General features: G+C 36.3%; 1 protein-coding gene across 3 annotated transcripts in view; it reads right to left on the reverse strand.

Annotated features, from left to right (window-relative positions):
- The window catches only part of NKAIN2 (sodium/potassium transporting ATPase interacting 2), a 525,471-nt gene that overhangs the window by 237,231 nt on the left and 262,346 nt on the right, over positions 1-25,894 (reverse strand). For all 3 annotated transcript variants that reach the window (XM_054514433.1, XM_036404578.2, XM_054514432.1), the window contains exon 3: positions 14,233-14,313. In XM_054514433.1, the coding sequence (XP_054370408.1) occupies positions 14,233-14,313 (81 nt within the window). The remainder of the gene's footprint in view (positions 1-14,232; positions 14,314-25,894) is intronic.

The following is a 25,894-nucleotide window of genomic DNA, read 5'->3' on the forward strand; positions in this document are numbered from 1 at the left end:
AGACGGTAAAATAATGATAAAGTAAATTATCCCAAAGGAGTTTATACTTAATATAGTTCCATGTGAATTTCCATTTATAAAATACAGGAGTTCTACATTTCTGAAGTTTGATATTTAATTGTAAAAAAGCAAAATAAAATATTTATTCGCTCAATGACTTACATATTCAAAAGTTTGCCTCTTTCTCCTTTTTACCTGATCTAACATGTATCATGTGGCTCATCACAAAGGAAATACTACAGAAAAGAAACAGCCATTATTAAAAATTTAATCTTAAATTTTTCAGTATGCTGAATATATGTCCCTTCCTCAGTACTGGGAATCTTCATATCAGATCTTTTGCTTTGAATTTTTCATGCAGTCTTTCAATTTTTCTTATTATGAGTGTCTTCTATAGTACCAATCAATACAGAGCCACAAATTCTTCACACTGCTCTTTCCTTTGAAGCATGTACTTTACTTCATTTACCTTTTTAGGGATTTCAGGTTTTGAAATTCAGCTATTCCATGTTCTGAACCGAAAGCTTATTATTCATATGCATGTCAGTATGATGTTTTTTATTAGGCATTCAAAACCGACTCCCACTGTTTCATGGGTATGGTAGGCAAGTTTTTAAGTTATTTCACATGCAGCATCACTGCCTTTCTCTGAAACAAAATTATAATCAATGAAGGAAGAGAATCAAATAATATGAACAGAAAACAAGAAGCAGTTTTTCAGGATGTCTATAAATGAGATCTCCACCATTGCCATTTTTTCTCCTATTCTTGAAGGCAAATCAATAAATGCAGGATTTTTAAGAAAGGATAAGGATTTTTCTGCTAGAACTCAAGCCTAATTTTCAGAAATTACTAACAGATTAAACATTTAAATTTCTATTTAAATGAAATTTAGGCTCCATGCGACCAGATTTTTAAATATATTAGGAGCTCATTGTTAAAGGAAGGTATCCTGTTAGTGCCTAAGTGCCATGAATTCAGTGGGTGATAAGCACTTAGGGTTGGATTCAGCCAATTTAACTTCCACTGCCTAGAAGTCAGGTATCCCCTTATAGTAGAAGAAATGTATTGTACTTGAATATCTGTATATAGGCTTTGCCCTGGGAGGTCCCGGTTGCCCTTGATGAGCTGCAGCTGCGATGTCCTTAATTGGGCTGCAGCTGTAACCAATGAAGATAACTGGGATAAAAGGGGGCGGGTTAGCCAGTCAGGGAGAGCCTTGAGGGAGCCCTAAACTGAGAGAGAACAAGGTACAGAAGAAGGAGTCTGTGCTGTGGAGATCTGCAGCCATAAGGACACACCAAGGAGGTATGGACTCTAGAAATAGAATAACAACAATATGGGACTCTAGAAATAGAACAACAACGATTGGTGACCCCGATGTGATAGTTGGTAGAAGATGAGACGGCCAAGAGCTGCGGTGGTATTTGGTAGAAGATGAGACGGCCAAGAGCTGCGGTGGTATTTGGTAGAAGATGAGACGGCCAAGAGCTGTGAAAGAGTATGGCCTTTGAGTCATGGGGAAATGTATGTATTGTCCTATAGTAGAGGAAATGTATTGTATTTGAATATCTGTATAGAGGCTTTGCCCCAGAGGTCCTGGTTGTCCTTGATGGGCTGCAGCTGTGATCAATGAAGATAACTGGGATAAAAGGGGGTGGGTTAGCCAGTCAGGGAGAGCCTTGGAGGAGCCCTGAACTGAGAGAGAACAAGATGCAGAAGGAGTCTGTGCAGTGAAGATCTGCAGCCATGAGAACACACCAAGGAGGTATGGACTTTACAAATCTGATAATAACACTATGGGACTCTAGAAATAATAGAACAACAACATCCCCTCTGAGCTATGTTGGCAGTCTAGGCAGAGAAGTAGGGATCTCCAAAGAATGTTTCAGCCCTCCACCACCTGCATCAGGCAGGTGTCCAGGAAAACAGGGGAAATGTAAAAAGAGTGAGTGAAGGATTACACATGGGAAAGGGGCATGCCCTATGGGTATGGGAGCTTAGCAAGACACCAGTAAGTGTCCTGCTGAAAAGGAAGATTATTTGAATACTTGAAAATAATTTTTAGACTTAGGATCATCAAAGATCTAAGTTATATGTGAAACAATACTCTATTTATTAACAATTTGCCACAAGTTCTCTTAGTATTTTGCACTGCCTCTATGAGATGGTACTTGACACTTACCAACTTTGAAAGCATGACCCTTTATGAAAGGAAACAAAGGAGTATTGTCTTATACAGCACACAGAGATAGTGTAAAAAAGATATTATTTTTATAAATTCTTTTTAACAGAGACATTACTGTGCTAATGAAAAAATGAAAACATTGCCTAAAGCTAAACAAAATGTGTACAGGAACCAAAGAAATTTCCCATGTAAACTTTTTCAATAAACTTTAGTCTCCAGTGATTTTTCATATAGCAGCAACTTTTCTCTGCAGAATCTATCATTAATGCTACATGCTGTGACACAGACAAACATCTTTTAATGGGAAGTTAAAGAATGAGTGCTACACTCATATTCACTTTGAGACTAGAAAGAGAATAAATGCTATTATCTCCTGGAGATGTTTTGCCAGAAATTTCACATCAAAATTAAATCTCCAGTCTGCTACAAACTCCTCCTTTCACTATGCAGAGAGAGACATTTCTTGATGTAATCCCTATTACTTTAGGTTTGTACTTTACACTATTTCCAAGTGTGAAAACCCAAGAGTCTGGCAATTATCATTATATTCTCATTCCTGTAGCAGGTTGTATATGCTAATGAAGAGAAAAAAATATAATTATATAGTATCATAGTCTGTTGTTACTGAGCTCTCCTGTAGCCTCTTCTTCCAAACAGCTGTCTGAGCTCCTGACTTTTTACTTTATTAAAAATTAAAACCATAGAATTCATGAAGGAAGACACAACAGCCAGAAGTTGTAGTTTTAGAAAACATCTCATGCTTTTAACCCCATCATTGTTTGTCAACCATGAGAAATGCACATTTAGAAGTTGCAAAGATTTTTTATTCTGTGCAAAGTATGCTACATTGAATATCCTTGTGCTGAGTTGGATGTCGTTTTGTGATTGAAATACTTTAAAGGAAGTGGAAAACACTGATCTAATATGTATGTGTGTATATATATACATGTATAAGTCTTTTTTTCAATCAAAGTGAGTGGTTAGTTCTCAAGGTTTAAGAAGAAGCTTTTCCAGTGGAGAAACCTCTCAGTTTTGCTCTTGGCAGTGTTTCTTACATGGCCATTTGAACACCTAGGATTGCATACAATTGGGTAGACGATAATCACAGATAAGCTTTGCACAACCCTCAGTATCAATTTTTACATAATTCTCCTGTGAATACTTGTGCAAGTAGTTTTTATACTGTATATTACTTCAATTATATCAGCAATACATTTAACAATGTTTCATTACAACTTCTATTATTATGTCATACACAGTTTATGAAGACATAAACTTCATATTGGCATTCCAATGAGGAATAAAGATGTCTTTAAGTCGAACTTTAAGATAAATATGTTGCAACTGCTTAACTTCTCCACCTAATGAAACTCAATCTCCATCACTGCAGCTGCAGGATAAATGTCTTGTACTTGTGATTTAAGAGCATTTGTGGGACACTTTGAATCAAGTGGATTTGGTTACAATGGGCAGTCAAGAGCAACAACAGTGTGTTCTGTAAACAGAGTTTAAGAGAAATACCTGAATGAACTTGCACTCAAATACAGTGTTTCCTTGTGCTCCCAAATAACAAACACCCTGTGCCAGTTTAGTCAAATCAAGATAGAATACCTCTGGATGTGCTAAGTGTCAGAGGAATGTGCCAGAGGTGAGTATAGGCAAGATAAAAAGTGATCAGGTTTAATAAGCTGATGGAGGAAAAGAGAGAAGTGGCAAGTATAAATTGCCAAGAAAAGAGAGAGACGATGTGCTCTGTGCATCTGGAAGTCACAGAAGGACCCCTTCTATGAGGCTGCCCTATGAAAGGAGAGCCCTTCACCTTTATGATATGATAAAAAGCTTGACAAATCTAACCCCTTTTATTTTTTCATTTGAGTAGTCAGGTATATCTCAAATTACCCGTAGACGAGGTTCTTCAGATATTTTTTAACACTCTGATCTTATTATTCTTCTGCATTGCAAACAGCAGTTTTTCTATAAAAGGATTCATTGGCAGTTTAAAGATACCAGTGAGATACTTAGACACAGCACATTACTGATCACCTCATTATTGCTGAATTACCTACCTGTTGTAGGGTGGAAGAAAAATAGCCTGAGTTACACTGTGGCCTGCTGAAGAACAGGCTCTTAGTGTGAAACCCACAATAAACCACACTTCAGTTCAATTCCTAAGGTTACTCAATCAATCAAATCCTGCCCTCAAAACAGGGAATCCAATTTCTAAACAAATGGGTATTTGTGGTAGTCTGACAAGAGGGATGCGGCACCATACTACAGCGCTCCTGAACAGATAGGATGCCCCTTAAAATTACTGTAATTGAAGTAGCAGCAGCAACTTTTGAAAACAACGCTAGAGTAAATTTATACTCTGGGGATAAAGTCACTAAGGTAATCATTGGGTTTAATAGGTTATTAGAAAAGGACATCAAATATTTTCATATATAGTGCTTCATTCTGAGCGTGGAGAATCAACAAAATAAAACCAATTGTGAGTGTGCTGTCAACTGCAGTGTGACAGCACTGAAGTTAATGGCAGAGAATATTTTTTCTGTTTATTACAGACAATTATCAAAAAATCATCAGCTAACCCCACACCGTTATTGAAGTTGACATCAGTTAATTCACTTATCCATATACCACAGATCACTGCTTTTCCATTCCAGTTTTGGAGACATTCTTTTCATGGGAATAAGAAAGGAAGAAAATGATATGAAAAAGATTAATAATATTTAAAATATTTCTACAGTTTTGCAAGAGGAAAAATTAATTTTGGTTCTGTCTTGAATAGCTACATTCCAAGATGCTTCTTGAAATTTGAAATACCTGTTTAAATGTTCAAGGAAATTTATCGAGTGAGTATAAATTCTCTCGCGGTGCAGAAAGCATAGCATGGCTCTGTGACTAGGGTAAACATTCACTTTGAAATATCTGTGACAGTTTAAACACATTACTGTCTCCTTAGCTTTTTAGTAGAGCCTTTTGTAGGAGCTACTCGCATGCTCCAGTGCAAAGCTGTGTCTGTGTAAGAATGAATTTTATGTGGCTGCCTGAAGTGCCTTAAGGAACACCTGTGTTTTCAGCCCAGAGACAGATCATGAGTGTTCAAGAGGCAGGACTATGGGAGTGGGGGCCTCCAGCAGAAGGGGAACTGCAAATATAGAGTTCTACAAGATGATGAACAGCTGTAGCAGGTGATTAGCCACCATAGCCATTTTCAGTGCGTGGCCTGGGAGCCCACCATTGCAGTGGTGAGAAAGGAGTATGGGGTTTCTATACTAAACAGGATCAAAAATGGAGAGTACTTCACAGCTCACACTGCTTTCCCAGGTTCAAAAAATGCTTATCCATATGTAAAAAGATGCTGGAGGCAATTCAGAATTTCATTTTCCTATTGGATTACCACTGGAATAATTTTTAGTGACATAAGGATCAGAATGGCTTCCTTCAGAAATTCCAAATAACACAAAGCTCCTCAGAAAATGCATGGGTTTAGTGCTGCCTTGAAATTTTTGGTGGACCCCTGGTTCACAAGATGGAGTTTATATGATAGATTCTAATTAGAATCTATCTTATATTTAGAGGAAGAGTAGATGTGGGAAACTATATTCTAGCCATTGCATACTTAGAAAAAAAAATTGCTAGTGTCTATATTAAAGTATTGCGCCCATACCACAAAAATAAATAATGTCACAAGGCTGACATCATGAGACGGTGAATATTAAAAAGCAGAGCATATTTTTATATTCTTTTATACTTTCACAAGATGAGTGGTTTTATACTTTCAAAAGATGAGTGGTTGCTCTGCTTTCAAGTATGGTAAATCCCCTTCAGCCCTTGTCCATAGCTGACTCACATAGCCATAGTAAAGGTACTGTGTATGAGAGGCATGGACAATGCCCAGATGAACTGTCACAGAAAACATGCACTCTGTAGCTGTGATCTTCTGAGCATCTGCCTGACTAGAAATAAATTTAGTTCTGATCTTCCATTTTAAGCAAAATCTAGTTTTCCCCACAGTGCCTTGAACAACTGGTGAAGTGCTAGCAATGGTGCACTCCAGCATACAGAAAAGTTTTCCTCACTGAAGTGGACCATAAAATGCACTAAGAATAGGGCTTTGTGTCACTCAACTATCAGTCCCCACAGAGATGAGAAACATGGGGAAAAATAGGACAAGAAAGTTGTGCAAATTCAGACTTCATGAAGAATTCCAAAGATATAACATTGTTTTGGATTTTCACAGCAATCTACTTTTTTTTGGTTTCCATCTCCCATTCTCACAGAATCACATAGTAAGAGTATGTACCATCTAGGATAAGGTTTACTTATGTGTGTCTAAGGTTCACAGTATAATGGCACCCTGATATCAAAATGGGGCCACTAGATGGTACTGCAATATAATTAATAAATATTAAAAAGTAATCTCATAAATACATATTTGGATTTTTTTTGCAATGTCTTGTTTATACGTCTGAAAGACTTGCAGAAATATTCATGGCACTGTCTTTAGATATACAGGAAAGCCTTCATGTAACTATAATATATGCAGCTTTAAGGTACATGCTAAAGTGCATGCTTCCCAATCTTAACAGCATAACTAAGGTACTCAATATAGATGTATACACACACATAAGTAAATCATCATATGGAATTACCATCTAACCAGTCACTACTCTTATTTTCATATGTTTCTGTATTCGGTGCAAAGCTATTGAATTTTGGGAAAAGTGAGCATAAGTAAATCAACAGCGGAAGATGTATGTTTATTCATAAGCTCAATGTGAAATATGTCCCAGTTTTAAAAGATAAAACTGTTACAATTAGCAAAATAGATACAATCATATTTCATATTTTTCTATACTTTGAATGATTTGCTATCACAATTTACTTCACCATTAAAAAGATGAAAAATTCCACTTTTATCTAAATGCATTCCACCATATGCTATGTCTACAGTATTAAACAGATTACATTTTATAATCAGTTATTTTCCAGCTGGTAAAGATCTTGAGATTTAAAAATTGCTGCAGAACTAAATTTTATGAAACTATAAGCATGCTTAATAGTATCTACCCATGAAACTACCCCCTGAATAACCTAACACTGCTGGTTGCCAGCACTATTTTCAATTTTCATCTGTTAGATATATGATCAAGCATGTCAAATGTGCCCTAAGTAATAGAAGTGAAAAAATAAAGTCATTTACTTAAAACATTCTGATAGCTATTTATCTGAAAACCCTGGTCAGATTTACTGCTCAAAGGCATTTACCTACAAAGTTAACCAGATGCTTTGAGTTGAAAACTAATTTAATTTCTCTGTTATCTTAACAGGACATCTGTTAAAACAACATCCAAGGAAGGTAATATGTTCAAAATTAACCATCCTGCAGGTTGTTTTATTAGAGTATGTATGACATTGACATTTAACTGCTAATGACCACTGCTATACAAAAGTAATTAGAAAATGTGGAATCAAAGCAGTATAACAATAATACCAATGGACACAAGGTAATGTAGAATGAATGCATAACTGGTATAAGTTCAATCTTTTTTGCCAAGTTCATTGCTTTGTTACAACTGAGTTATGCTGAAGATGAATTACCCATTTTTTTTGTTTTGTTCTTTCCTTAGCTTCATCTATGTATGAAGCCCTCCCTTTAAAATCAGAGCATATTAGCTGCATAAAGTGTTCAGCACTCATAGCCAGCATGTTTTTTAAGCAGCATGAGTGACAAAGCTATGCAAATTATATCCTGAAGTAATTTGCATTATTGTAGCTAATTTGCATATGGATATAAACTGGATTTCAGAGCAACTAGGTATCAATCCAAGCAGTGGTATATGAAAGTCAGACACATAGGTGGATGTGTGCTTGCCAAGGTTGGGATATTCAAATGGAAAAATACTACTTACTATAAGATGTATTTCTGGCTGGTCCTTATAATTTTGTGCAATAAGATGGTAGGGACAAGTGGGAACAGTTGGAGGAAAAGTAGTCTCCATATTTCCTCCCACCCTCCCATATTTCCTCCTATCGTCTCCATTTATTTCCACCAGCAATCTCTACTCATGCTAATTTGTTGACAGGAGGTGCTATGACCATTGCTGCCTCTTCCTCTTCTCATTAGAGTAACCCAATGGAAAAGGATAAGAAAAAGAATGGGCTGCCCTACAGTGCCCAAGAGTCAGCTATATCTGTCTAATCCTGGACTACCATCTCAGATCAACAGGGGAAAGGAGGATTTCTCAGTGATGAAAAGTTGCTAATGGATGAGCATCATTTGTAGGTGGATTTCTAAACTGCTCATTTCCTCCTTGAGATCATTTGCATCAGCTGCACTCCCACAGTGCAGGTTGCTGGCTGGGTCTGGCTGGAGGCAGGAGAACTGATGGCTGTATCCCAAAGTCCCTTCTGGCTTTACTTTACTATGAACCATGACCATGAGTATGTAAACACTGACTTTAACCAGATTGCACATTGGCAGCTGGACAAGATTTCTTATGTTTGTCTTTATTCCTGTGATTTCATGATACGGAAAACAGACTAGCTTGGACTCCAGCTACAGAATGGGCAGTATTTGCAGATAACGAAACAGCAGCAAACTCTCTCCCTAAATCTTCATTCCTTCAGCTTTGCAGAGCTGACTCTCTCCCCAAGGGTATTCCCCAACAATGCCATGACACTGACTTCCTACTGCTCCCTAGCAGTTACTTGGGAGCCTTCACCAAGTTTTGGTTAATCCTCCTGATTTGCTTACCTCAGCAGGAACAGAGTACATATTTGCAGCATTTTACTAGACTGCAGGGTTTATACACAAGGTTGTCAGTAGTTTGTTAAATACAATATAAGGAAACTTAACTATTAGCATAATTGTCTTTGAACTAAAGGACTCTAATTCTTTTTGAATGTGTTACTACTTTTTCCAAACATGGACAACCTATATACATAAGATACTATATAGCTTTACATTTGTGCGAAGACCCTTCATTTTTCTCCCATAGTAAGGCAAAAGTGTGAAAAATGAACTGATTATTTATTACAAGATAACTAGCATTTTCCTTGTGAAGTGCAGCAAACTATCTGTGGTTAGAAAATAGGAAGTCAACTACAGAAAGAACAAATAGAAAACCAAAGTACTTGGCTTCACTTAAAAGCCTAAAGGGAATGTTAGAAAAGGTAGAACATGACTTTTCTAGAGGCACACAGTGACAGAACAAGAGACAATGCCACAAACTGCAGTCATGGAAATTTCAGCTGCATATCAGGAAAATTTTTTTTTACAATGAGAATGGTTAAGAAATAGAGAAGTTGTGAAACTTCCATCCTGAAGACTTCCAAAACTCGACTGGCTAAAACTCTGGGCAACATGATAGAACTTTTTAGTTGGTGCTGCTCTGAGCAGGAGACCAGATTAAGTGACCTTGGGAGGCTCTTCCAGCATGAATAAGTCTGTGATTTTGTAAGTCTAAGTTATCTTATATTTCCAGTTATTTGTGGTGGGTAGGAGAGAAAGAGTTCAGAAACCTTTAATTTCCCTTAAAACTTCTGGCAGAAAACAACCTGATTACATATTTTCCTTTATGTTTACATTTTAATAACTACAGAAAATTCAGTTCTTTGCATTATATTTAACAATTTCAATTTTAAATAAGTGCATATTTTAAACTTATTCTTTCAAGTTCCCCCTGTTGCAGTACAGAGCAATATAGGAAAGGAAGTAACATGATTTGAATGCAAATAGAAACCCTTTTTTTTTTTAAATTAAGAACAGTTGCTTGGACCTGTATAATGAATAATGAGTTGACTACAGAATGATAGTTTGACTAAACCCAGTGATCTAGGTACACAGCATCACTTCTGTGCTTAGACATTTTAGGTGCCAGAGTTCTGTATCTAACCTTTTATATTCTTATTCTACATGTTTTGAGATCAGAACTGAAGTACAGAATTTACAGATTTTGTAATTATCTTTTTCTGACTGCTGCAGTATATGGAGTAAGATCCAGTATGTCAGCCTCACTCAACTGCCAAAACTTCATCTCTGAAATAGGCTATGTGGTAGAGAGATTAAAGAAAAATACACAGTTGTGGCTTCATCATTAAGAGGTATGTAAAAATGAATGTAGAAGAGAGCTAAATCATGTTTAGTCAAGCAATCTTAATTCTGGCATTTCTTGATGTCAGACTGTTTGACTTTCAAACATCTAATTTTTGTGTAAAAAATATATAAGTACAACCTAATGATTTAATATAGTAAACATAAATTTTTTTCTGTAAATAAGGAAGACATCAAGAATATAATAAAAATAGAAACTAAGTCAATTTTGACAGTTAAAAGGAGCTTTTCAGACGTGTACTTCTGGTTATATTCACATAGTACTCTGGGGACTATGGTGAAGTGATTACGGAGCTCAGCCAGGCGAGAGTGAGAAGAGAATCCTTGGATCTGGTCACACAAATAGATTTTAATGCAAAGAGAACCAGAAGTTCTGACCCGAGGATGGGACCCTGTGCAGCAAGGGCTGCTGAGGCTCAGCTGGTCCCCCTTGTCCAGCACCCCAAACCCAGCCTCTGCCTTGAGTTCCAGCAGCTGACAGCAACAGTCTCCACTCCCACGCTTGTGATGGGACCACTGCAACCTCAGGAAAGGGTTTCTTTCAGCAAAAACTGTTTACTCATTTCAAAACTAAAAATGAGACTATGATAGTTCTTTTTCTGCTTATTTTCTGCTTGTGGTGTCATTAGACATCATTAGGGGAAGCTTTCAAATGCCTTGAATCAAGAGTGCTGTTCTTAATCACATGAGTATTTTCTGCTGTTCTGAGATAGCTGAATTTATCTCCATGTCTACTTTCCTGGGTTTAAAAAAATCACAGGAATATTACATTTTCTCAAAAATGCTTTCTATTATGTTTTCCTTTTTTGGTTTTTTTTTGTTTCACTAGTGTACTTCAGATATGCCTCATTCAAGATAAGAGGTTATGCTTTTCATGTGCTGCATTTGGTTAGCCACAGGCCAAAATAAATATTACCAGTCCTGACACCTTAAAGTCCTACTTATAGAGAGTATGGCAGTCACCATTAAGCAAAACAACACACAAACTAATTAAATATTTTTGAAGAATAATACTGAAAAGGAAGTCTGTGAAGTGGGTTTTCTAGGCATTTATTCACAGATCTACATAAAAAATCAAGGTTAAGAATAAGAGATTGTACTTCCTCTTTGTTACAAACCATACTTACAAAGCCATAAATATTCCATCTTGCTGTGATAGAGTTTCAGCAAAGATAACTGTGCCTCAAGGACAGAAAATACTTGGTGTGACACCATTTTTCACAAGATAGCTATGATTGTAAAGGTGTATAATGCAAACAGATTTACATGGATGTTCACAAATAGTCCTTGAATCTCCTCAGTCTCTTTAGAGATGCTTATCTCATTGTTCTGAAAATTTCTGAGTCTTTACAGACCTGTTTCAGTATAATAAGGAGAAGCTGTAAAAATGTCATGACCTCCACCCCCACAAGTAAAATAAGTATATTAACAATTGAAATATGTCCTCTCCATTTTCTCAGCAGGTGATGATGGAAAAATTGTTGTACACATAGAATAAAAGCTTTCTTAAAACTTTGGAAAAAAACCCCTGCCTTCTCTCTATTTTATTTTGTAGCAAGCTATAAATAATACATATAAAAATAAACTATACCAATCTGAACTGTTATTAGGTTGTAATTTTAACCTATTAATTCTTAAAGCCATGCTGCACAGGATCCTCTCTCATGGTTTACAGTCTCAGAGGCATCCCTATGGTACTTGCTTAAAGGTTGTTTTTTATTCTCTATTTAGCACTAGTTCAGACCTAGAGCTTTTCTCAAGATTCTACATACCATTTCAAACAAAGAAAATACCCAGGTTTATCACCACAGATTTAAAATTGCAGTTATTCCCAGATGAAAATATAAATAATAAAGAAGATTCAGTGCAAGATTTATGAGTAGGCCTGAGAAACATTACACTTGAAATGATCTATTCTGTAAGATGCCTACATGTGTAAAACAGTCAGAGCCTCTGAAGGATCTAGAACGGGGGGGTATGTTGTATCAACCTGAACAGTGGGGTGTCTTTGCATTAGATGTATATTTCCAAGCACTAGATCTTCTAGTATATTTCCCATGTGGGGAAGTCTTGACATAGCATTTGAGTTGAAAAGGAGAGGAGAATGATGCCCCACATGTGAATTAGATCTTTTCTGGATAATGAGTTGATCTCTACCATTTTTTTAAATCCATTTTTCTCTGAACTTTTTATTTTCTCTCTCTTTACCAATTCTGGTGCTCTGAAAGCCAATTGAAGTGGAAAGAATATTCTACTGGGTATTTCAAGGCAGATCATATCACTGGAGCAAATAATACCTCTAGATACCAAATAAAAGATTAAACTGCATTCATATAGACTTGAACCCTATGACTGTTTGGGAAACATTCTAGATGATGACTTCAGGAAAAAAATAATTTCAAGGTTTAGGTACTATTTGTGGCCTATTTTATTTCCAACTAGCACTTACTTGTGTCCTTACCCTGTTTTTATACCCTGTGCTTAAACAGCTACTTTTCCTTCCTCCATTTTTCCCACCCCCATTCACTTCCTGGGGCAGGATAAGCATCCCAACATTTACAAGTTTAGGAATGCAGGTGGCTGAAACAAGCAGGTGGAAAGAGGGTGGATTGAGTAGAGTATGATTGTACAACAGGTGCCAGGTTTGTTTTGTATCTTAGTTCTCCTGGCAACAAAGAAAGAATTTTGACCAAATAAAAGATAATATATGCAAGTCAGTTTATTTGCTGTTTTTGCCAAGCTTTTAATGAGATTTGGCCTGTCTGAAAGTATAAAACCCGGAAAGGGTAACGTTTTACCTGCAGAAAATTACTTTACACCCTAAGGAAATGAAATTTTGATCCTTTTGAAGTCAGCATCTTTGAAGAAACAGAATAGATGGGGATGAAATACCTTATCTCTAGTAGTTTTTGTACTTTGGGTGTGATTTGAAAGAAACAACATGCAAGGATGTATCTCTGCCTCATTTATTCTTCCTATAATTGTGTTTAACCTTCTGCATAAAAAGGTATCAGTAACTCACAAAGGATCAGAGGATAATATCTGTAACTTACAGTTGGCCTAAACTCCCTATAATCAGGTAAAAAAATTGAAATCTGAGTCAAGAAGACAATGTGATGTGTTTGACATGAGGGATTCTTCTTGATGGTCAGTTCATGGTAATGTGAGCATAATTCAGCAATAACTGGACTCAATTGAAGCATATTACCCTAAAAAAAATTGTTGCCACTACTAATCTTTTATCCCACAAATTGCCAGCTTTCTGGGAACACCTTGGAAAGTAGGAGTGTTGGTATGAGGCCATTACCAACTGCCACTTTATGCATTATCACACTGTCAATAAAACTCTATAAATATATCATTCTTAGGAAAATATATTTTTGCTGTAGATTTTTACTATGTATAAGTGTTCCAGGAAAAATTCATACCAGAAGCATAAACTTTATAAACACTGATGAAGCCAAATGGCAACCTGTTCTGGCACCTCAATTTACATCTTTAATTTAATGGAAAACCCCTTGTTTTACAACTATTATACTATGTATAAGACCCCTGAAAGGAATCCAGCTAAGTAACAGCAAGCTAAAAGGTACAATAAACATTTGTTTGCTCCTGAGATGGCAATGTTTTTTATTCATGAAACCATTAATTAATGTCTCTCACATGGGTGGAATTTGCATTGCAGGGCTACTGAGGGGGACAAAAAGAGGTAATTTTCTTTTAAAAAATATATACAATTATTGCTGTGGGCATCAGAGTGTATACACTCATTACTGTCTGGTTTAAAAGTTTCTAACATACCCAGAATATTCCAAATTTACATCATACTACGAAATTCATTTAGGTAACACTAAAAGAATGAGTAAAACAGAGCACAGCCTGGGCATGTTAACAAAGAGTTGATGGCTTAAATGTATCCAACTACCTTTGAAAGGTCTCCAGCCTCCAAATAGAAGCAGATAACAAACACGTTCCATGTAACCCAAAGGACCAGCCAGACAGCATACTGTAGGGAGGAAGAGAGAAACAGAATTAACAATTCCACTCAGCTGAGGTAAATTTAGTTCATTAGCTCAATCCAAGACAAGTATCAGATTATAAGTATGGTGCCTATGAACAAATATGTTACACATGAGAGAGAATTACAAATAAATTCTTCCCTTTCCCTGACACAGTGTCTAGTGACCTACTGAGTAGTCAGTCCCAGCAGAAAACCTGCATGTTAGCACACAGTTGATAAATCTGACATTTTAATTTGAGACTAATTTGTATCTCTTTCTTTGTTCAAATGGGTAATGTTACAATAGAGAGGCGTGTAATATCAATTATATTAGTTATTAATCGTAATTATTATATAATTGTATTAATTATATTAGAAATGCAGACCTGATCATTCGACTATATCTTACTAAATAACAGCATAATTGAACTAGCCCTGGATTTTTTCAACACTTCATATTTAGTCTCAAGAAACCAAGCATACATAACCTAAAAAAAAGTTATCTATCTCACTATTTTTTGCAATATTTCAACAAAATATGGGGGAATTTTGTGACCTTCCAAAGTAAGGTTCATAATTATTATTCAACACTTACAGGAAGCAGACTACATTTTAAATTGCCACTTTCTTTAGGGTCTTTTTGTTTTTCTTTTTGTTTTTTGTCTAGAATGTATAGGAGAAGCATTCATATTTAAGCAATATCTGTTTGTTGGTAGTTGCCAAACTTCTTATTCATGTATCTGACGTGAGTAATGGAATACACTTTTTCTCTCCTTCTGTCCACTATTCTGCTTCTGTTTTGTATTCATAAGACCTTATGTGCTAGGACTGAAAAGTAAATTCCCCTGCTGTAAGGCTGTAAGATCCTGTACAATAAAGGCTGACCTGCAGTTGCTAATCTTATCTGATGTTTGTGTTTAAGAATTTCCCTTGACAAATTATTCCATCACCTAATAAACATCAGGATCTTCAAATGTTTTTCTGATGGCTGTTGTAGCCATTCTCTAGGTCCACAATTCAATTCTGCATGTTTGTTTTTTTCTTTCCACAAGGCCTTTCATACATGTGAAATATGACAGCGATGGGACACCATTCCCTACCTGCTATAGCTGAGAGCTGCTTTCTCCTTTTATAACACCACCCCACTTCTCACAAGTATCTACAGACTTACTCTTTATGTTTTTTAGCCTTTTCTCCAGACCATACTGATTACATGTTGATAGTTCCTTTTCCAAATCAGGAAGGTCTATTTTCTGCAAACCTCCAAGAGTTCACATTCTGAACTATAGCAGACTATATTTTGGACTGTATACCATCCATTCCATATAAAAAAAAAAAATACATTATAAACTACTGTTTGTCATGAATGACAATCTCTTTCTCTTCTTTCAGTAACAACATATGCAGTATTCTTCTTGCATTCCTCTTGCAAGTGATGTTCTCCATTACACTATCCATTATTCAACATGCCATTTTACCTAATTTACTAGCTACTGTGAAAATAAAACAATTCTGCCATTTCCCAGAATTTAAAGTTAGACTATATCCAATACAATCAAAATTTAGACCTGTTCAAATTTTTTTTTAGAGATAACAAAATAATTTCCAGCCAGCCTAGCTATTAGTTCAGATTTTAAAAAGTTATGATAAAAATAGTTTTGATTTAATGGAAGCTAACACAGCTATAAATGCTTGAATTGCTTTATACAGAAGTAATTTCAGGTAATTTAAAGCATACAGATTACATATACTTTATAGGTCAGCTCTTTCTGGTCACCGATGACAGATTTATTCAGGTCAGGTGAACTCTCTGGAGGTCACCTGGTCCAATCTCTGCTCAAAGCACAACCAGCATGGATCAAGTTATGCAGGGATTTATCCAGTTGAGGTCAGAATATCTCCAGAGATGACCCAGCTAATCCACATCTACACTTTGAATGCAGGCTGCTAATAAAACTTTGGAAAATAGGAACCTTGTTCAGCTGGAGAGTCTTAACAAATTCATTTTTTTAAACAAAACTTTGAGACACTGAACATATTAAGCATTTAATTTTCCTGTAACTTTCTCGCAGTACACCCCTCTTCACATGTAACATGAAGATTTATAATTACAAAAAAGAGAAGAAAACATCAATTTAGATTCAAAAACCCTAATTTGGCTTTGTTAACCAACTTTGCATCATTTTAACTTGTTGGGTTTTGCCAATTATTGTAATACTGTAATGTTATATATTCTTATGTAGATCATAAAAACACTCCTGACATGTGAAGATAACTGGATTCCTTATAGTGAAAATTCTAAACACTGCACTTAGGTTGGTTTCTTAAAGATACAAAATGTGCAATATCTGTTTCCGTGAAAAATTTTTGTGCTTCAGAAAAATTCTAAGCAAATTGGACAAAAGAATACAAGAAGATTGGAAGACAAAGGTTTCAGGAAAATGAGCATACAAATGGGAATAGAAACTATTAAGTCCTTATACAGAGAAGGACTTACAAAATCATCATTTATCAGTCAACAAGAAGGGGGAAAATATGGGAGAGAGACACTGGAAACCAGGTTTCATTAGGTCGGCTGTTCATGGCACATCTAGCATTGGAAGTAAGCAACAGTGATTAAAAAGCTCAACGTGCACAGGACATTCAACAGAAGCCTCCAAGGAACTTTGGAACTTCTTGTGCCAGCAGAGAACCTTATTATATGAAGAAACAAAACTTTTCTTTTTTACTGCTAATTTATCACCAAAAAATGGACACATTTGTCTGCCATTTAGAGAAACTCATTTAACAAGAATGTCTCGTTATTGGACTACAGATAAGGCTAAAAGTGTCTTTTAAAAGTATGTTTTAAACTTCTTCCTTTTGAAATGCTGTATTAAGTGCTTGTTACCTGAATTCAATGGATAAACACTGAGTTTAGTTGTCTTGAAATAAATGGATGTTTCTGCTTCCCATTGCTTCTTATTTCAGAGACTTCAGATGTAGCTCATCTCTTATCTCTGCATCACATGCAGTCATAAATGCCTCTTGTTTTCTATGTGCTTCAGCAAATAGTTGAATTCAGCACTGAAGGTCTGTGACAGTGAACAAATCCCCCTGGCACTCTCTATTATATGTATCTAATTAGAAGCACATTTTATAAGAGTTCTTCAAAGGGCTACAGCTATATTTTTTTCTTATATATGGGAGTTCAAGACAACTGCATTATCTGACAGAAGCCACCACAATGCTACAGCAATCACATAACAGCGAGACAAGAACTTTGATGAATACACACTTGACCAAGCAGGAGATACTAAGAAGGGGCACAGCAGTGACAATGAAGCTTATTATTTTTATGGAGATCCACACTGGAAAGAGGTACAACTGGGTTAAGACTGAAGACTTGAATAGTAAACGTGAATTTATAACCCACTGCAAAGAATTTTGAGAAGAATTAGGTATTTCATGATTCATTGATACTGTGCAGTTACATTCACTGTGAACCATCACAAGTAAATATAGGATGGGTTTTTTTCTTGGGGAATTGAAAACTGAGATATTAAAATACCTGAACCAGTACTGAGAACATATACATTTCTCTTCATACTTCTGTCAAAGTTGGCTAAGTCACATTATCTCCAGTTTACTAACAGGGAAACTGGAGGTCAAAGAAATTAAATCACTTCACTTAATGCCAAAGCCAAATGGAAAAAATGATCACAAGGGCACAAGAAGCAAATGTTCAGGTAGGCCACAACTGCCTTTGATATAAACATGGTCAGCAGAGCTCACATCTAATACTCTTGTCACGCTTTGCCTGAAGGAGAAATATGTCCCCTACCTTTTGAGCATAAATAGTCAGGAACTCTGATAGCTATGAGTATTTAAAATTAAATAATTAATTTTTTTTTCCAAAGAACTTTACATGGCATTTCTCTTGCTTCCAAATTCTTTTCTGATATGTGAGTCAGTTACAAACACATTTTTCTGGGGGATACAAGGGCTGAGACCTAAATTGTGGAAATTCAAAGCAATTGAATTGTTCTTGTCATTAACGATTTGCTATTTATTTTATTTTTAGAAATCTACACAATTTTAGTTTTACATTCTTCCAAATCTGAAAATATTCCTCAAGATCCTTCTGTGCTATATTCAGGAAAAAGAAACGGAAGGAATTTCTAAAATTATAATTAGTACATTTACCACAGTCATTAAATATGTGATTATTTATGCTATCTGGACAACAGTACTTGAGCTGTTCAAAGATTATCTAGAGTCCAGCATATCTGGGAAGAACATGACTTTCCAGTAATGCAGTAAGAACTGTTTACAATATAATTATCTTTGTTTCTAATGCTTTTCCCCCTAATTTCCCCAGTCTATGAAGATATAGCACTTAGAAATACAATTTTCAAGCCTATCTCTTCCCCAGCAAATATGAAAAAAAGTGAAATTCTGAATACTTGGCATCCATATACTATATCTTCCCCTTGTTTCCATATGGCTGGAACTGAGAGAATCCTCTAGGTTCCCCTGTGAGAAGTCCATCTGAAGCAGAAAGGACATCATTCTACAGTGGGACTTCACGTGGCTGCTTAGTAGGCACCATCTCTGATTTCATCTGCTTTGTGCATTCTGCTGTTTCCTTCCTATTCCCATTGCCTGAGGCTTTTCCTGGAGAGCTGATGAGGCTACGGGCAGCACAACATGGTGGAGAGCCCAGTTCTAGAACCCAGCAGGGGTCACACATCAGCAGGAAGCTTCCAGTGTAGAGCAGGATCAGAAACCACAGCCTAACTCCAAAGAGGAATCTGAAGTCAAATTCTCACCCAGCAGAGATTCAGTGATTGAATGTATGAGGACCAAAGACCGACTGTGTTCTGCTTTTAATAATTCAGATGAAAGTCTTCCCTGCCCAGATGTTATCTACAGGCCCCACTTGAAGAGAGCTCAGGGCCAAAACCAGTAGTCTTGACAAAAAATAATATTCCTGGCAGCAGAGGACTTTGTGCAACCAGTTCAACTTCAATAAATGTTCATTGATATTCCTGAATGTACTGGGAAGCTCTTGCAGAATGACATAATTCTCTGGATTTTTTTCATTGCTTGTTGACTGTCACAGCATGCAGCTTCCACTAGTTTTGCTTCGCTGAATTCTTCCTATCATTAAGACTTAGATATTTCTTGCTAGGCATTTTTTTTTTTTCATTTATTTTTAATCATGGCTATAGTATCAGAGTACTGTCCATTCTTGTGAGCATCTGCTTCTAAGCAAATATGAATTGATTCTGTAGCATCCATTTTGAGTTGCTGTAGTTTTCTGTCTCAAATTGCAATGACAGTCTAGTTGTCTTTATCAGGGAATTTTTTTACCCATTGGCATTGTGATTCCTTGACTCTTCAGTCTTTTATCAGTCACACATTTATGTATTTTTTTCTCTTTTCCTTTGTTCCCTCAGATAAAAAAAAAATCTGCCTGATATTTTATTTCCTTGTCATTATACTTTAATAATTCGTATCCTCTACCAAGACTGACTGAAGGACGCTGAACTATCATGTGTATCAGAACTGGTCACTACCAAAGACAAAATTGCTGTTGGAATGGTTTTTTTCCTCTTGAGCAATCAGTGCTTGGAGATACAAAGCAAATGCTGCTTAAAATTTCGTTCCAGAGGCTTCCATGAACTCCGTGGCTATGTACAAACTTTCAAGTTCCTTGAACTCAGTTATAAACTCTGATTTTATGTTATTTATTAACTCTACTTTCCCCTTGATGTGCATGAGAAGGATTCGTAAGCATAAAAGACAGGAGAAAAGTTGAGGCACATTCTGGTCAGGTCATAAATGGATAAAGGCACAGCCCAGGGCCCAGTATATTGATATGATGTGCAGTCAGCCCTCAATCTACTTATAGCCAAGGGATTCTAGCTTGAGTGGGAATCACTGGGCTTCTTCTTTCTTTTGGCTGCTTCTGTTTTGTTCCCTCTTCTTTGTGCCAGAATTATGCTGGGAACAGAAAGCACAGCAGAGATTTGCTTTTTGTTCTGAAGACATGGCTCCAACTCCTTTTGCATAAAATAAGTTGAATTTCTACAAAGCACATTACTGTCAGAGTACTATCCATCTGCCCACATTTAGATGTCTGCAATGCAGATGTCCTCCTCTGAGCAGAATCTAGATTCCATTATACTCAATTCAGAGGAAAGGCACTTTCAGGGCTCGGTTCATTTCCCAGTGTCTGACACTGATCACTCTACCCTTGCTGCTTGGAAAACCAAACTTTTCAGAGGTGAAATTCCCAGTGTCACAGAGCCCATTAAAAATCTTGCACTGGTGACATAAAGAATAAGATAGTAACACTGCACTATGCAGATATATACTCCTTCTTTTTCCCCACATAAACAAAAATACCAAAGTAATTTAAACTTCACAAGGGTAAAATATTACTGATGGACTGGTGAAGGGACATGTTCTGAGGACTACTCTTGTTTATATCCTACACTTCCTGATGGTCCATTAATGCTTAAGTTTGAATAATTAATTTATTAATTTTCTGTTAATTTGTTAATTTCCTGTTTCTTGGATTCATAGCTCTTTCGGTTTTAGTGCAAAAGATTGAGAAAAGTGGTTTTCAGTATTGCATCACATTCATTTGTCCTTCAGCTTCTAAATTGGTGTCCAACTACACCACTGAAGATATAACGCACAACACTAAATGACAAACTTCCATTCCAAGAAACCACAAACAACTCTGGAGATACATCAGCCCACTCATACAGGTTTCCTAAGGAAGATACATAACATTTTCTCCGTGTAGTCACTCTATTCTTACAAATGATACCAATAATTTCTTTCAATATGATGCTAGAAGGGTGAATGGCCAAAATGCAGAAGAACTTAGTTTACCTTGTAGCTCTGTCGCACTGTTCAGTCAGTTACAATAGGGAGCTACAAATAGTCTGGCTCCCCAGGTGAAAGTACTCCGGAACTAAGAAGTTACTTTTAAAAATAAGTTTTCTTTAAAAAAAAATATTTCTGCCATTCTTCTTCCAAAAGAGGAGCAAAGAAACTTTCTTCTTTTCATTTAAAATATTTTCTTATTGTCTTGGTTGGTCTTTTTTTTTTGGTTGTTTATTGTTTTTGGTTTTGTTTTGTTTTTTGTTTGTTTCATTGTTTTGTTTTGGGGGGGAGTTTGGTGGGGATTGAGGTTTCTTGTGCATCAGTATGTTACAATTGTTGAGCTTTTTAACAAAAGTGCACTTAACGTATAAAGTAAGGTAAGGCAGAAATTTTAACAGGACATATTTATTTTATCTTTTGACATGGCAGTAGAAATTTAATTGGTTTGTCTTCACTCATCTATCAATTCCTGTATATCTTTTGATCACATCTTTGCTGTGAAACATTTATCAGCAGGAAGTAAATTCAAATATCTGAATACTCAGTGTACTGCAACACAGTACATATCCAACCAGCTGCAAACACATGAATATACATACATACATTCACAGATGGACTGATATTTTTCCTCTTATTATTTCCATATTTTTTCAGTACTCTTTTGTTTGTAGAACAGATTATAAAGTCTCTCAAATTAGAAATTACTAATTAAATGTAAGTAACAGGAAAATGATAGTTCTCATTTAAATAGAACTCAAAACACTTTCTTTATAACAGAATTCTTGTTATATCTCTGTATTTCAAGACATAACTTGAGCTGGTTACACAACAGTCAACCTTAAAATAGCATTGCTTTGAACGTTTTTTAACCTTTCTGCTTCAATTCCAATATTAATCTACCGGATATACTTCAAGAGCTACTAGCAGTAGAAATCAATGCTGTTCAAGAAATAAAAACCTGAAATAATGGCTTTGAAATTACATTATTTTTGACCAGTTCTAATCAGCTGTTAAATTTATATTAAAGTTGACATAGGAAAAAAAAATATAGAAACGAAAATGATGTGATTTTGTGATTTGGTTCTTCAATTAGTGCTAGAAATATTTTGAAATAATTTTTTCAAACCCTACCTTCTAGAACACTCCTAAAATACTAAGAATTTCAAAACCTGGATTTCCTTAGAGATAATACATAGTTATCAGGGTAGAAATTGCATTCACATGAATCTAAACTGTCACTGATGGATATATTTGTTGTAAGAAATCTTAGGGGAAAGTTGCAGAAATTGTTGTGGCAAAATTCCACTGTAATTTGTGGCTCCCCAGAACATTTTACCAATTAATTACCAATGAAAAAGAAACATGAAGAAGATCATTGGATATTATAAACTGCTTTATCAGACTTAATCTAAGAGTCAATACTAATATGGAATTACGACATGGCAAAATAGAAAAAAAAGAATAAAAAAATTCCACAGATTTAGCATGAAAAGGGATAGGTGGCAGAATGGTTTTATATGTACAAGTTTGCCTCAGTTGTTAAGAAATATTTGAAAACGTGCTCAAGAGGATTATGTAACTGCTTTTCTGCAGAATATGTGAATACTCCCTTGCCAAGAAGTGAGGTTGCCTGTTACTTGCCATTGTTCAGTCCAGGGCAAGGACCACTGTACTGAGAGGCTCTGCTGAGGGCGCCAGTTCAGGAGGCCACACTGATGGCCCAGCCCCTGGCAGGGCAGCAGTGCTCCTCCACGTGGGCTCTGGGCTGTGCTCACCTTGCCACATCCCTGCATTCCACCCAGGGTAAGCCAGGCTCACCAGCTGGGACCACTTCTCCCAGCCCTTTTCAGCCTGAGGCAGTCCTAGGTGGAATCTGCCTGTTCTGCTGAGTGGCCAGCCCTCAGCAGGAATACTTTCACTTCCTCCAGTTTGAGCTGGGCAATGTGCAGTGAGGAAGAAAAGGTGTTCTTGTCAGCTAAAATAAACCTAAGACACATAACCTCACTGTAATCTAATGAGAAGGGCTTCTCACTGGAAAAGTGGAAAGCAGTAATTTGCTTCAGACGTTAGCAATTGATGGAACTAGACATGTATTGACTGTTTCCTTGGTGTCTCTGGGCTTTTCAGAAACACCCAAAAAGAAAAATCTTGATTATAATTCAGTCATTGAACAGTTTATTTTAATGGAACGTTTAGCAGCTGTTCCCGTTTGAATTCTCGATTAAAAATACAAATCAGGACAATCAGAATTCTTTCAATGTTCATTTTTAACAGAGTGCAAAAATTAAAATCAATAGCTACTGTTGCTAGGAACAGAAGTCTACTGACATTTATTTAGATTCTTTTATTGATGCCTCAGTATTTGAGTGCCAACTACAACTATTTATAAAGGGAATCCATCCTCCTCAGAGAATATACTGAAATGCTTGCTAAAACTAAAACTAAGCCATTTACAATAACATCTTTTTGATAAATTGAGATGGTTTTATTCAGCTTCCCAGGTATTGTTTTCCTCCTTCAGTTTTCTTTGTCTTAATTCCTTAGCAGACAAAGTCATGAGGATTCTGGTGGTTGAGTCCAAAGAGCTTTGAGTGTGGTCTTTAATGTTCATATTCCAAAGCAGATATAATGTTAACTGAAGATTTACTACAGGAAAAATAAAAGAGGACCATCAAATTTTTTCTTGCCTCTCTCCAAACTGTTTTTTGCAGCACAATTTTTAAGAAATTCCTTAGACCACTCCAAAATTTTGGAAAAAACTCAGGACATGGCTAAGACACTAGACGACTTTGTGTTTCTGAGTTGCAGAATGGAGCACACAGACCTTCAAAGTCACTGGCTGGCAACTCTGTTTTGGGAGGCTTTCAGAGTAGCAGTCAATGGCAAAGGTCACCTCCCATTCTTTGGAGATAACCCACAGGAACTGGATCTGCAGAGTGTTTCCAGCCAGCCATGCCATGGAGCCAGACTAAATTTTGTTCAGGAGGTTAAGGTAGCTGGAGGAGAGAAAGTCAAATTCAGGAGGCAGAAAACCCAGCCTCATGGAACAGACACATTTTCCTTGTATAGGGGGTGCCTACCTGCGAGAGCATCACTGCTCCCACTTCTGTGGGACGGACTCTGGGAGTGAATCTAATGAGCCACAGCCAAGGAAGAGAAGACAAAGAATGATCTTCCAATTCCTTTATTCCCTTCTAGTAAATCTGATAGGCAAGACTGCCTGATTGACAAGATCAGTATTTTTTAATACAACATGTTTTTTTCTCAGTCTTTTTCAATCCTGAATGTATTGAATTAAACAAAAGAGGAATCTGAAGTTTTAACAATGAATGTAGATACACAAACATCATTTCCAGGGGATAAAATACAAAATGGATTTAATTTTATAGTTTCTTCAGGGAGATTTAGGACTATGTTTGTCTAAAAAAAAATCATTTTGTGTTGAAACCAGATTGCATATATTCAAATGAAGTACTATTTTAAAAGCATTTTCTTTATCAATCAATCAATCTCTGATTTTTTCTCAAATCACCAAAACACATTACACTTTGTTTGCTCATTGAATGCATTAGGGCCTTCCTCAAGGAGGTTTATACCTGACTCTGTGTGCAAGTTTGCTCTGTATCACTCAGGAAACAAAGAAAGTTCCTTGTCTTAGATGATATTAGGGAAACTACCTTTCCCTTCTCTCTCAACTGGCATCAAAAAAACTTCAGTTAAAAATATTCCATGCCCTAGGTTTTTGCAGTTCTGAGAAGAAACTAGAAATGAAATCAGATAATGTTGTGGTCCAGCCCTCTTAATATACATAGACTGGTCAAATTCTATTTCCCTAAATGTGATATGATCAAAGAATAGCATATTGTTCTTTATTCATGCCTTTGAGAGTGTTTCTTTCATGGCATCACCTCCAATTCCTTTTATTGGTAATATTATAGTAAATGTGTATCTCTGATTGTATTTGATTTTCTTTCGCTTAAAGTGCCTGTTACTTCTCTCCTCTGCATATCTCAAATACCCTGAAAAACACTATCACTTTCTGGAATTTTTGTTTGCTTAATTTTGGGAGGGAACATCCAGCTGTTTAGGGCTGAGGAAAGTTATTGCTACTATTTCCTTTACTGCTAACCCTCTTGTTCCAAGTATCTTCTAGGTCAAGCATTCACAAAAAATTCCCTATAATTTATAAACAAACCAGGAGAAAAATCTCAAACACCATTCAGAAGTAAGGCTGGCATCTCTGTAACTACAGATGCAAAAAACTCGAGACATTTAATCGTTAAGACATCACTGACTGGGAAGCCTGCCACCAACATCCACACTTGATGCACATACATTGTCTTTTGGCTCTCTGCAGCTATGCCCATCTGCTTTGGTGGCATGGTGCCTGCTTATCAGCTAGTTGGACGGTTTCAGTACACAGAGGTGCCAAAAAAAGGTTTTACATGGGTAGCCTGTATAGCCACAAAAGTGCCATTTCTTTTGTAGGAAGAAATGCTAGAGCTGAGATACTAATAAACTGTCTTTGTGCTTTTTTTTCTTCTTTTTTTCACTCACTGAAAATGGGTCTTGCCATCACCATTTTTGTACCTCTTTTACAAAGAAAAATATGGTACTGGGAGTGAAACAGAATAAAAGCAGATAAGACACTGATGAACAAAGCCACTATGAAATAAAATGAGAGTAGGGCAGGTTGTGAGTATAG

This window comes from Molothrus ater, chromosome 3 (assembly GCF_012460135.2).
Source record: "Molothrus ater isolate BHLD 08-10-18 breed brown headed cowbird chromosome 3, BPBGC_Mater_1.1, whole genome shotgun sequence".
Lineage (NCBI taxonomy): Eukaryota > Metazoa > Chordata > Aves > Passeriformes > Icteridae > Molothrus > Molothrus ater.